The sequence below is a fragment of the Semicossyphus pulcher genome, unplaced genomic scaffold (assembly GCF_022749685.1).
Source record: "Semicossyphus pulcher isolate SPU_LCO1_2020_fin unplaced genomic scaffold, fSemPul1.0.p SCAF_24, whole genome shotgun sequence".
Taxonomy (NCBI): domain Eukaryota; kingdom Metazoa; phylum Chordata; class Actinopteri; order Labriformes; family Labridae; genus Semicossyphus; species Semicossyphus pulcher.
The window spans coordinates 8,388,277-8,400,308 of record NW_027211698.1 but is presented as its reverse complement, the minus strand read 5'-3'; the positions used below and the strand labels follow the sequence as shown (position 1 = coordinate 8,400,308).

General features: G+C 41.4%; 2 protein-coding genes across 3 annotated transcripts; one reads left to right on the top strand and one right to left on the bottom strand.

Moving 5' to 3' along the window:
* Nucleotides 1–278: 278 nt before the first annotated feature.
* Nucleotides 279–5,232, top strand: LOC138603685 (retinol dehydrogenase 7-like). Of its 2 annotated transcripts, XM_069675566.1 has the most exons (6): nucleotides 279–385; nucleotides 1,747–1,815; nucleotides 2,410–2,724; nucleotides 4,325–4,583; nucleotides 4,679–4,842; nucleotides 4,916–5,232. In XM_069675566.1, the coding sequence occupies exons 3-6, from the start codon at nucleotides 2,412–2,414 to the stop codon at nucleotides 5,137–5,139; spliced, it is 960 nt and encodes a 319-aa protein (XP_069531667.1). In that variant the 5' UTR covers nucleotides 279–385; nucleotides 1,747–1,815; nucleotides 2,410–2,411; the 3' UTR covers nucleotides 5,140–5,232. The 2 variants fall into 2 exon arrangements, with proteins under 2 accessions (XP_069531667.1, XP_069531668.1); XM_069675567.1 differs by lacking the exon at nucleotides 279–385 and having other exon boundaries at nucleotides 1,687–1,815.
* A 1,255-nt stretch (nucleotides 5,233–6,487) lies between these two features.
* LOC138603683 (ATP synthase subunit beta, mitochondrial) lies at nucleotides 6,488–10,052 on the bottom strand. The gene is made up of 10 exons (XM_069675564.1): nucleotides 9,919–10,052; nucleotides 8,854–9,024; nucleotides 8,575–8,749; nucleotides 8,307–8,428; nucleotides 8,039–8,223; nucleotides 7,794–7,952; nucleotides 7,583–7,705; nucleotides 7,293–7,505; nucleotides 7,010–7,211; nucleotides 6,488–6,928 (listed from the first exon to the last, which is right to left on the bottom strand). The coding sequence occupies exons 1-10, from the start codon at nucleotides 10,019–10,021 to the stop codon at nucleotides 6,825–6,827; spliced, it is 1,557 nt and encodes a 518-aa protein (XP_069531665.1). The 5' UTR covers nucleotides 10,022–10,052; the 3' UTR covers nucleotides 6,488–6,824.
* Between the last annotated feature and the right edge of the window lie 1,980 nt (nucleotides 10,053–12,032).

Genomic DNA, 12,032 nt, shown 5'->3' with positions numbered 1-12,032 from the left:
TAGACTGATAAGATGTCAACAATGTCACTTAGATAACAAGAGGATATAGGAAGTAACTTTCCTCTCTACTGCTAATGCTATATTAGTTTAGGCAGCTGTCCAGGGCTTCATGTATTTTGTATTTAACAGCAGTCAGTCACTTAATGGAAAGAGGAGGTCCCTGTTTATCTCCCAACACACTGACACTGACACTCAGCACCTCCGCAGACAGACCAACGCTCGGGGCTAGCTTGTGATGAAAGTTAAACAGCTAGCAAGCTAAAGGATTAGATAAAGTTTCAAGAGTTGAAAATATGATATGTTGGTGAATATTGGACCTAATTTCATCAAGAGGCAAGAAACACAGCTCCAATACGACTACAAGTGCTCCCTGTCTGTTGGAAATGTAAGTAGCAATTGTTTGTTTACACTGACGTTAGCCCACAGCTTCTTAAGGGGATACTGTAAGTCAGGTTGGTGGTGTATCTTCTTTTGGAGTTCTGCTTCATAGTTGCTGATATATAGACGAAAATGCTAATAATGCTATTTCTAATAAAATAAATGTTAGAGGCAAATGTTTTTAACTATGACTCACATCTAAGTTTAACTACCTGCCATCACTTAAAGTAGTAGCTCACTTACTTACTGACGTACTTACTTTACTTACTTACTTTTACTAACTTAGATGCTCACTAACTTACGTATACTTACTTACTTACTGACATACTTCCTTGCTTACTTGCTCACTTACACTTACTTACTTTTACTAACTTACTTGCTCACTAACTTACTTTTACTTACTTACTTGCTCACTTACACTTACTTACTTTTACTTACTTGCTCACTAAATTACTTTTACTTACTTTCTTATGTACTTGTTCAGTAACTTACTTTTCTTACTTACTTTCTTATGTACTTGTTCACTAACTTACTTTTCTTACTTACTTTCTTATGTACTTGTTCACTTACTTACTTTTACTTACTTACTTGCTCACTTACACTTACTTACTTTTACTTACTTGCTCACTAAATTACTTTTACTTACTTTCTTATGTACTTGTTCAGTAACTTACTTTTCTTACTTACTTTCTTATGTACTTGCTCACTAACTTACTTTTACTTACTTACTTACTTATGTACTTGTTCACTAACTTACTTTTACTTACTTAGGTGCTCACTAACTTACTTATACTTACTAATACACTTACTGACGTACTTCCTTAATTACCTGCTCACTTACACTTACTTACTTTTACTGACTTAGGTGCTCACTAACTTACTTATACTTACTTACACACTTACTGACGTACTTCCTTATTTACTTACTTGCTCACTTACACTTACTTACTTTTACTTACTTACTTTCTTATGTACTTGCTCACTTACTTACTTTTACTTACTTGCTTGCTCACGTACACTTACTTACTTTTACTAACTTAGGTGCTCACTCACTTACTTTTACTTACTTACACACTTACTGACGTACTTCCTTACTTACTTGCTCACTTACTTATTTACTTACATAATTATTCACTGACTTACTTAATGGCTTACTTACTTGGTCATTAAGCTAGTCATTTATTTATCATTCATTTATATTCTATGGCACTCCTACTCCATGATCAATAACATCTGCACGTCCTAAGAAGCTGCAGCAGCTATTACTTTTCTTGCAGATAGGTGGCGCCTGTCAGCTTGTCCACAGCTGGAGATCACAGAGATTGTGCTGCAGCTCTTCTATTGGCGGACAGTTTGCTTTTTGTCTAGACTGCAGGTTATACAACTGTGGCATTGAACTGACAGCCGAGATTGTCCAGGAAGACCTTTGCACAACAGGTAAGAGATCTGTATTGTCTCCTGGCTTGTTTCACACTTCAAAAGATATTTGGAATAGCTTGATGAGGAGAAAACTTTAAGAAATGAAAAGTTAGTTTGTATTCCTTAATTAGACAAATCTTTATAAACATACAATTTTTGCAACACAAGTTATACGGTAAAGCTAGAGAGGCCACGTCACAATGTTGACTGTAAATGTGACTCTGCTGATTATTGTAAACATGTTGGTTGGTTGGTACACATCCGTGTTCTGTTCCACTGAAGATCACAAACACAAAAATGTTATATTAAAATGTACGCTTTATGACTTGCACTCATCTACTGTGTAAACTAAAAGTCATTACATTTTATATCAAAGAAGTACAGCAAAGGGAATACAGGTGGTGCAGTGGTAGAACTATATTTTCCCACTGCTGATCATAGAGCTGTGGGGAAGTCCTGCTACATGGTAAGCTGGGTCAAACAGCTGCAATAACTGAAACTGTTTATCTGCCCCTTACACAACTCTTGATTGCCTCATAACTACCCACTAAGCTCAGAGTGGCTCAAACTCTGCTGAGTGTTAGTAAGAGTTTTCCCTCTCTGTTCCCACAGTCATGTATCTGTACCTCCTGGGGCTGGTGGTCCTCTACTACCTGTACCGCTGGGTCAAGGAGCTACCCAGGGTCTCCGACAAGGGCAGCAAGTATGTTTACATCACAGGCTGCGACAGTGGTTTCGGCAGCCTCTTGGCCCGACATCTGGACAAGAAGGGGTTCAGGGTGATCGCCTCTTGTTTCACTGAGAAGGGGGAAGAGGATCTGAAGAAGTCCTGCTCCAGCAACCTGATCACAACCCATCTGGATGTTCGGTCAAAGGACAGCGTTGCTAAAGTTGCAGCCATGATCAAGGACAAAGTTGGGGAGAGAGGTGAGTGATGAGTATTAAGTCTGATTTTTTTTTCTTTTATTTTAAGTTCAGGCTGAAACACTTCAACAACTTTTTGTATGTATGTTCAAAACTTTATACTGAAGTGCTTAATTATCAGCATGCCAATTTGTAATTCGTAAAATACTTTGTTACTTTACTTTGTTAATTCTAATTGATGAAACAGTACCATAAGCCTTAGCTTTACTTTGTCTTTTGTACTAATTGCTAACATGCTAAAACACTAAAATGAATTGTTCAACATTTGTATTTTGTCCATTACTTGATTTATGACCAAGTGTCTGTCAAACTTATTCCAACTAGTTAAAAATATTCCCTCTAGTCTTAGCCAAGCATTGAGTTTTGTGCTAATTAGCAAATGCTAACATGCTAAAAACGTTAAAATAGAATGGTGGACATTTTTATTTTGTCCAATATGTGTTTTATGGCCAAATGCCTGTCAAGCTAATGCTAACTAGTAAAAACATTCCCAATCAGCCTTGGATGTTTTTTGTGTAACTGGCAAATGCTAACATGCTAAGACGCTAAAATAAAATGTTGAACATTTTTATTTCGTCCAATACTTGTTTTGAGGCCAAATGTGTGTCAAACTTATTCTAAGTAGTTAAAAAAAATCCCCTTTAGCCTTAGCTACTCATTGTGTTTTGTGCTAATTAGCAAAGGCTAACACGCTAACACGTTAAAATACAATGTTGGGCATTTTTATTTTGTCCAATACTTGTTTTATGGCCAAATGCCTGTCAAGCTAATGCTAACAAGTAAAAACATTCCCATCAGCCTTGGCTGTTCTTTGTGTTTTGTGCTAATTGGCATATGTTAACATGCTAAGACGCTAAAATAAAATGTTGAACATTTCTATCATGTCAAATATTTAGTTTTATGTCCAAATGCCTGTAAATCTAATACTCGCTAGTTAAAGCATTCCCATCAGCTTAGCTATTCTTTGTGCTAATTGGCAAAAGTTAACATGCTAACTGGCTAAAATAAAATGTTAAACATTTGTAATTTGTCTATAACTTTGTTTATAACTAAGTACCTTTCAGGCTAACTCACTAAAAAACATCACCAAGCATTACTTTGTGTTTTGTGATAATTGGCCAATGCTCACATGCTAACACGCGCAACTAGAATGTTGGGCATTTTTAATTTGTCTAGTAGTTGTTTTAATGCTAACTAGTAAAAAAACAAAAACTCCCATCAGCTTAGCTATTTGTGTTTTGTGCTAATTAGCAAATGAACATGCTAACACACTTACATGAAATGTTAAATATGCTAAACATGAAACCTGCTTATGGATTGTACTTACAGGCTAATGAGATTTGCATTCAACTTGCGCCTACAGTGCCCGAGTCTTGTTACATTTGGAACCAGTTCAACACAGAAACTTCTTACATATTTAGCAAATATGTCAGAAAATGTTACAGAATAGACTGACACCAGTTTACACTCGAGTCATTGCTTTCATTTGAAATGTTATCAGTATGTTTTTCTCCTGCAGCAGTGGACTCTGCTCTTTGATTGGGGACAAACGAAGTGTTCAAATTGCTTCATTGACTGGATGTCTTGTGTTTTGTCCTCCTAGGCTTATGGGCTGTGGTGAACAATGCAGGCGTGTCTATTCCCAGCGCCCCCTGTGACTGGCTCAACATTGATGACTACAAGTCCATGCTGGACGTGAACCTGAACGGGGTGATCGCCGTGACCCTGAGCATCCTGCCTCTAATCAAGAAGGCCAGGGGAAGGGTGGTGAATGTAGCCAGCGTGTTCGGCAGGATCAGCCCCACAGGAGGCCCGTACTGCGTCTCTAAGTATGGTGTGGAGGCTTTCAATGACAGTCTCAGGTGAAACATTAACTCACAAAATTAATTATTTGTCAGTATGTCAAGGATTCTGTACTTTGCACGCAAACATTGATAAAACAACACATCCACATTAGGTTAAATATGGAACCGTTTGGCGTCAGAGTCCTCTGCATCGAGCCGGGATTCTTCAAAACAAATGTGACGGATGTTGGCATCCTGAGCAAAAACGTCAAAACGCTGTGGGAGAGGCTGCCGCAGGAGGACAAGGATGACTATGGCACTGAATATCTCCCAAAAAGTAAGTTTGGATCATCTTGTCTTTAATCTCACCTGTTGATTTATTCACTTATCCCACTCTTTTTTCCTCCCAGCTTTAGACATAATAAAAGACAAAGTGGCCAAGATCAGTGACGGAGACCTGATGAAGGTGGTCAGCTGCATGGAGCACGCCGTATCCGCCGTCCAGCCCCGCACACGCTACTCTCCAGGCTGGGACGCCAAGCTGTTCTGGCTGCCGCTGTCATACATGCCATCCTGTGTTAGCGATTACCTGTTGGGCAAAGAGGCAATTCCTATCGCCAAGCCGAAACAATAAAGTGTTTTTATCCATTTGTGCACATTTTATTCAGCTCAGTCATTCCCGACCACAGCTTTATCCCTGTGTGCTTTTTTCTTACCAACATGAACCTGTAACCTGTGGCATAAACAGTCAATCAAAGATGTCCTTTGTCCGTCTGTTTGTATCCCTCCTCTCTGTAAATTATCAGTTAACCTGTTACTCTTACAAGCAGGTGAATTGGAGCCATATTAAGGTCATGTTATCTCCAGGCTCAGACTGTTCTTGGCCGTGAGGACAAGAGTGTGTGAAAGGTTACAGAGCAATAAAAAAGCAACCTGATCCAGACTTTATTATAAAGTATAACAAAGGGCAGAAGTAGTATTGTCTGTTTTGATGCGGAAACATAAGATTATTATGTCCATGAAACAGGTATGTTTTTATCTTCACAAGGGTGACTAATTGTAAATAAGTATACTATTGTAAAAAAGCTTCATGACCTGTCCTGTTTTCTGTTTCGGGTGGAATATCGCTCTTTGGTACCTCATGTTGTTTATTTAGTCAGGAGGCTAATGGTGGTGATTTATTAGTTTGTTTACTTACTGTGATCACACACTTAAAGTGGCCAGCCCCTGTTCATAACTGCTGTGTTCGAAATGCCACACTATACTAGCAGTACGTACTGATTTGGCCAAAATGTAGTATGCATTATGCAAGCAGAAGCAAAACGTGCAGTACTCCAAAAATACCCGGATGTCGAACTGATTCGGAGAAAATCTCCAGTATGCATCGGACCAGTCTACCTCGCCTACTGTATCCCACAATGCAAAGCGCCGGAATGTCTGACATATGATGCAGCAAAATGAATATGAAAAGCTCCTCCATACTACCGCCAAACCAGTATGCAGTATATAGTATGTAGTACGTCATTTCGAACACAGCCAAACTGTGCCTAACAAAAATAAATCTTTTCTGCAGGTTGGACAGCGTGCAGGAGTTTGCTTGCAATTTTGACAGACGTTTTTCATCTCTCACGCACTGGTCTTATGAAACAGGTATTAAATAATTGCGATGTTGTGGTATTCAGTTAAACAAAATTTATCCCAAAGGAAGACTTGCAGTGAGTTTTACGTCCCTTCTGAATCCCCTTGAGACCTGTCAGATAAATTCAATGACCCTTTGAAAGAGCTCAGACCTTCAGATTAAGAACCTCAACCCTTAAAAAATATCCTTTATAACTTTAACTGTATATCATTCTGATGCACAACATTCAGCAAGTAAGTGTATTGTTTGAAGAAAACACTGTTGTGGGAGTTATAGTATTGATTATGGTACAAATGGGCTCAAAAGTTTCGTACCCTAAAGTCTGAAACAAACACTCACCCAATTGTTTGTCCACCGTTTTATTTCAGTATGCGACAGCTGCAACACAGTTCATAAAGCTAAACACGGCTCAAGACTGCCATCTTGTGGTCAGAAAGGGTGAGGACAGGCATGTCATGAAACCCCTATTCAAAGCCTACAGGAAATATACAGTTGACAGGCTGTTTTGTGTAAAGACAGTGTTTTTTTATTCCATCTTTCATTGGAAACATTAAATAGAACTTTCTTTCAGGATGACAAGAACGGTACATTTGAATTTTTTTGACATGTTTTACAAACCAAGTGCTCCTAACCACAGATCCCCTCTCCTTCTGCTCTTCTCCCCACAACTGTTTAGATGTTTATGATGAGCCGTGCTCCTCGGCCAGCTTCTCTGCCTTCTGGACCACCTCCTCGATGGCGCCCACCATGTAGAAGGCCTGCTCGGGCAGAGGATCGTACACACCTGTAGGGACACAGGTAGAACTAAATTAGCACTGGGAGGACGACAGGGAAAATTAGAATAAACTTGATTTAACAAACGTACCGCCCAGGATGCTCTGGAAGCCCTTGATGGTCTCCTTGAGGGGCACCAGCTTGCCCATGTGGCCGGTGAAGACCTCAGCCACCTGGAAGGGCTGGGACAGGAAACGCTGGATCTTACGGGCGCGGGCCACAGTCAGTTTGTCCTCCTCTGACAACTCATCCATACCCAGGATGGCAATGATATCCTGCAGGGACTTGTAGTCCTACAGGAAGAAGGGAATCCAGTCAGCCTCATGAACATATTGCTAGTTTATTAAAATGTAGACATAAAAATAGTCCCAAACCTGGAGGATCTTCTGCACGCCACGGGCGACGTCATAGTGCTCAGAGCCGACGATGTTGGGGTCCATGATACGGGAGGTGGAGTCCAGGGGGTCGACAGCGGGGTAGATACCCAGCTCAGCGATGGCGCGGGACAACACAGTGGTGGCGTCCAAGTGAGCGAAGGTGGTGGCGGGGGCAGGGTCAGTCAAATCGTCAGCGGGCACGTAGATGGCCTGGTGGAAAAAATGATCCAGTTAATGCTATTCTATTTTTAGCATATAAAGAATTGAGTCATTAAAGTTGTGTTTACCTGCACGGATGTGATGGAACCCTTCTTTGTGGTGGTGATTCTCTCCTGCATGGTACCCATGTCAGTGGCCAGAGTGGGCTGGTAACCCACAGCGGAGGGGATACGACCCAGCAGAGCAGACACCTAGGAGGTAAGAGAAGGCATAAGTAAATATCAAGCTTTTACCCCACACTTGGGGGCTATTAGCGGGGCATGATGGGTGTTTACCGACCTCAGAGCCAGCCTGTGTGAAGCGGAAGATGTTGTCGATGAAGAGCAGCACATCCTGACCCTCCTCGTCACGGAAGTACTCGGCGACGGTCAGACCAGTCAGAGCGACTCTGGCGCGGGCACCTGGGGGCTCGTTCATCTGTCCGTACACCAGCGCCACCTAGCAGGGACGAGAGTTAAAGTGAGTGGCTTATATTTGCTTCCAGTGTGACACGTTCTGTCGCAGAGCATTGAAACAATCCTCACCTTGGAGGTGGTGTCCTTCAGGTTGATGACACCGGACTCAATCATTTCATGGTACAAGTCGTTTCCCTCGCGGGTACGCTCTCCCACGCCGGCGAACACGGAGTAACCACCATGGGCCTTGGCCACGTTGTTGATCAGCTCCATGATCAGTACAGTCTTGCCGACACCAGCACCACCGAACAGACCTGCGGCCACGTGGAAAGTAGTGTTAGTTTCATATTCTGATTCCAGTATAAGCAAGGCATCTTGTATCCCCGCCTGCACGTACCGATCTTTCCTCCCTTGGCGTAGGGGGCCAGCAGGTCCACAACCTTGATGCCAGTGACCAGGATCTCCTGCTCCACACTCATGTCAGTGAATTCAGGGGCCTCAGCGTGGATGGGGGCAGTCCTGTGAGGGGAACACAACATTTACTGTTATTTATCATGGAAAAACTAGGCTTTTAAACTTGCATTTTTTAATGCCATTAAAATATACTTTAATAGGACCTATTTTGCTTGTTGTGAAAGTCATTACACATTTAAAAGTGAACTCACTGCTTGGTGGAGATGGGACCCCTCTCGTCGATGGGCTCGCCGATCACATTCATGATCCTGCCCAGGGTCTCGGGGCCGACTGGGATTCTGATGGGGGCGCCGGTGTCCAGAACCTTCTGTCCACGCACCAGACCCTCAGTACCATCCATAGCAATGGTACGCACTGTGTTCTCCCCTACACACAAACACAATTTCCTTTCACCAACAACTCCATGAATGTTATTTTGCCTGCTTGCTTTTAAATGATATCTTAAGTGTTATTTATCAGCAAGTGCTCACCAAGATGCTGTGCCACTTCCAGGACTAGCCTGGACTCACGGTCGGCGACTTCCAGGGCGTTGAGGATGGGAGGGAGGCCTTCGTCGAACTGGACGTCGACGACGGCACCGATGACGGCCACAATGCGCCCGTTGGCGATGGCGGCTGCGGCGGCAGGTGCGACATAGCTGCCTGTGAAGACATCAGACAGTATGTGCGTTTAGCTCAGTGACATACATGCGTGCTACATGGGTGACCTTGTTATCTCAGGGGCATTCAGTTGTCTCAAACATGCCACTATGGCTGCTGAAGAGCGCCGCATAACGCAGTCAAGTATTGTTAAGTAATTGTTGTCGGCCAAACTTTTATTGGTTTTAATCATTAAAGCCTTAAAGACGCAGGTGACGCCCTCTTACAAAACAATGAGCGTAGTTTTGACAAATATAATCATATAATATATCATCAGTGCAAACCCTTTACTCTCCAATATGCACGGCTTCAAAGCGTTAACATGGAAGGACTGACATATGAATGAAGTGTACTTGGAGCTAACGTTGCTAATGTAGCTAACGTGACTGTCATCAGACAGGACATTCAAAGGCAAGTAGATTTGCAGTGAACTATACTTCTAGCTCTTTCTATTTTGAAGTCAATTTAAGTAGTTTGTAGCTAAACCTTGCAGGTTAAGTAGTTTGTAGCTAAACCTTGCAGGTGAATGTGCACCCTTGCTAATCTACTTTCCAGAACCTGTAATGCTAACTTAGCAGCCTCTGCACAGTCTGACACCACCTCATGTCATTACAAAGGTCATTACTGCTAGCACAAGAGAAACACAGCGCAGTCACTTTCTGCTGTGTAAAACCAGTTAATAGGAGCGTACATAAACATGTGTACCTTTGTGAAATCTTGTAATAGCTCATACAGATGATAAATTTGACATTTTCATGTTATGGCCTGCTACGCCACCGGCAGGAGCGCAGCCAGCGTGTTGCTAACAGCTAACGTTAGCATTGGCGCTGCCCTTCTCTGACAAGAGTCTTTTCTCGATACGATTTTGGTCCAAAGCACCAAACATGCAGGACTTACGTGAAAGGGCGGCTGGGGTTCCAACGAGGGCTTTAAGGGGCTGGACCCCAGGCTTGAGAGCCTGCAGAGCCCCGGTGCAGCAGCGTCCCACAGCTCCTAACATTGTCAAAATGGCTGAAGGTGGAAAGAGACAGAGGAACTTGCAGCTTTATAATGAATGACCGGGGATGCGAACTGCGCGTGCGCGCAACGTAAAAAGCCCCTGATGCGCATGCGTCGTAGATGTTAAGCGCTTCCAGCTGACATTCTGCCATGATTCTGCCCTCCAGAGCAGGCCTATGTGACTGCTGAATGACAGTCCCAACAAAGTATTACAACATAGAATATATGAACGGTTAAATAAGTCGTTCAATTAATGTACAATTACATAAGAAATAAGTGATTAGAAGTGTTAATGGTAACAGTATGCCATTTGTACACAATGTCCCAGTTGAAGGGTAGTGAAGTTTTCTACTACAACTGACATTTGTTCTTTAAATCTGGAGTCCCTGTTTTGCTCAGGTCACCAACAGTGCTCTTATTTCCTTGAGAATGATCAAAAATTTCTACATTTGCATGCCTGACTGAAAGATAGAGGACCCTGTTTGCAAATTATTATTGTTCATCAGTTTACCTCTCCATATAGAAAAGACTGTCTCTGCGGAACAGCTTTACTGTGCATTTCAGCACTTTACTCAACTATGTAGTTGTACTTAACTTGAGTGCTTCCATTTTCTGCTGCCTTATGCCAACAAATACACAAAAAACATACATAAGTGACTCAATGTGGGTCAAAGTAGCATATAATTAAAAGTGGGTGGACTTGACCCAGTGATTGTGCTATTTTTACCTTACTTTTGGGTTACAGGACCCATGCTGACCCATTCTGGGTCAAATTTTAACCCAGTGATTTTTAATTTGCACAGTTAATTTAACTCAACACTGTAAGTGTCATCTCAATCAGCGAACACATTAAATTTGTAGTCATACTTCCACACATCAATTAAATGAATGAATATATAAAATACTAATACTATTTAAATAGTGTTTTGTATAATAAAACTGTCATCGATACTACATGGTATGTTATGATTAATATTAGTATTGTTAGTAATGTTTAGTAATGTTACAAAATGGTCTCTTTCAGAATATTATATTAATGTATTATTATAAACGATGCATTGATGTGTCGGTATCATTCTAATATTGTAGTTGGTCAGTAGCAAGTAGAAGGTCACCGGTTCAAACCCCAGTTTGGGCAAGGTGGGCCCTTCTATGCAGAGTTTGCATGTTCTCCTCGTGCATGCGGTTTCCCTCTGGGGTCTCCTGCTTCCTCCCACAGTCCAAAGACAGGCTTGTAAGGTTAATTGGTGACCCCGCCCTTCGCCCAATGACAGCTGGGATAGGCTCCAGCCCCCCGCGACCTAAAACAGGATAAGCGGTATAGATAATGGATGGATGTACTGCTCGATAGTTACATTTATAAGCATAACAAATAACATTTCATAACATATTTTTCACATATTTTACAAGCTGATCATATCAGTGTAAATGCACATAAATGTAGTGAAGTAAAAAGTACAATATTTCCTCCTGAAACGTAGAGGTAGATAAAATACTCAATAATAGAATTTGCAGTTAAAAGCCGCATTGTTTATTTTGCACACAGATAGAAAAATGTATGCATGCAGGACTTTATGTATACATAACTATCAATAAAAACCAACAGTGTGTCCCCATCCATACAACTGTCATATCTAAGCTGTCTAATGTTTTATTTCTGCAGTGTCTTAATACTGAAAACATGTCAAAATTAGGTATATTTAAAACAGGCAGTTTGCCTGTATATAAATAAAATATAATAATATAATATTTAAATTCAACATAATAATAATAAATCTTGATTTTTGTGTATGCTGTTGATTTAAAAGGATTTCCCATAATGCAGTGCAAAGGTAATAAAAAGGAAACATGAGAGTACATGAAGTACAAAGCAGGAGCAGCACAGGTGCAATCAATAACCTTAACGAGGGCTGTAATTAGGTGAGCCAGCTGGACCTACAGTATTCCTGCTATTGTGAGCCATAGTGTCTACTGTCAAAAGGTAAGCATATTGTTTCTTTTATATTAACTGT

Bases quoted from the DNA above. Each gene is read 5' to 3' on its own strand.
- LOC138603683 (XM_069675564.1), bottom strand. From the start codon at position 10,021: ATGTTAGGAGCTGTGGGACGCTGCTGCACCGGGGCTCTGCAGGCTCTC. The intron at 7,706-7,793 runs GTCGGTAAACAC...CTTACCTCCTAG, and splicing joins TCACACAGGCTGGCTCTGAG to GTGTCTGCTCTGCTGGGTCG. The intron at 6,929-7,009 runs GTACGTTTGTTA...GTGTCCCTACAG, and splicing joins CTTCCAGAGCATCCTGGGCG to GTGTGTACGATCCTCTGCCC.
- LOC138603685 (XM_069675566.1), top strand. From the start codon at position 2,412: ATGTATCTGTACCTCCTGGGGCTGGTGGTCCTCTACTACCTGTACCGC. The intron at 4,584-4,678 runs GTGAAACATTAA...CATCCACATTAG, and splicing joins GCTTTCAATGACAGTCTCAG to GTTAAATATGGAACCGTTTG. The intron at 4,843-4,915 runs GTAAGTTTGGAT...TTTTCCTCCCAG, and splicing joins CACTGAATATCTCCCAAAAA to CTTTAGACATAATAAAAGAC.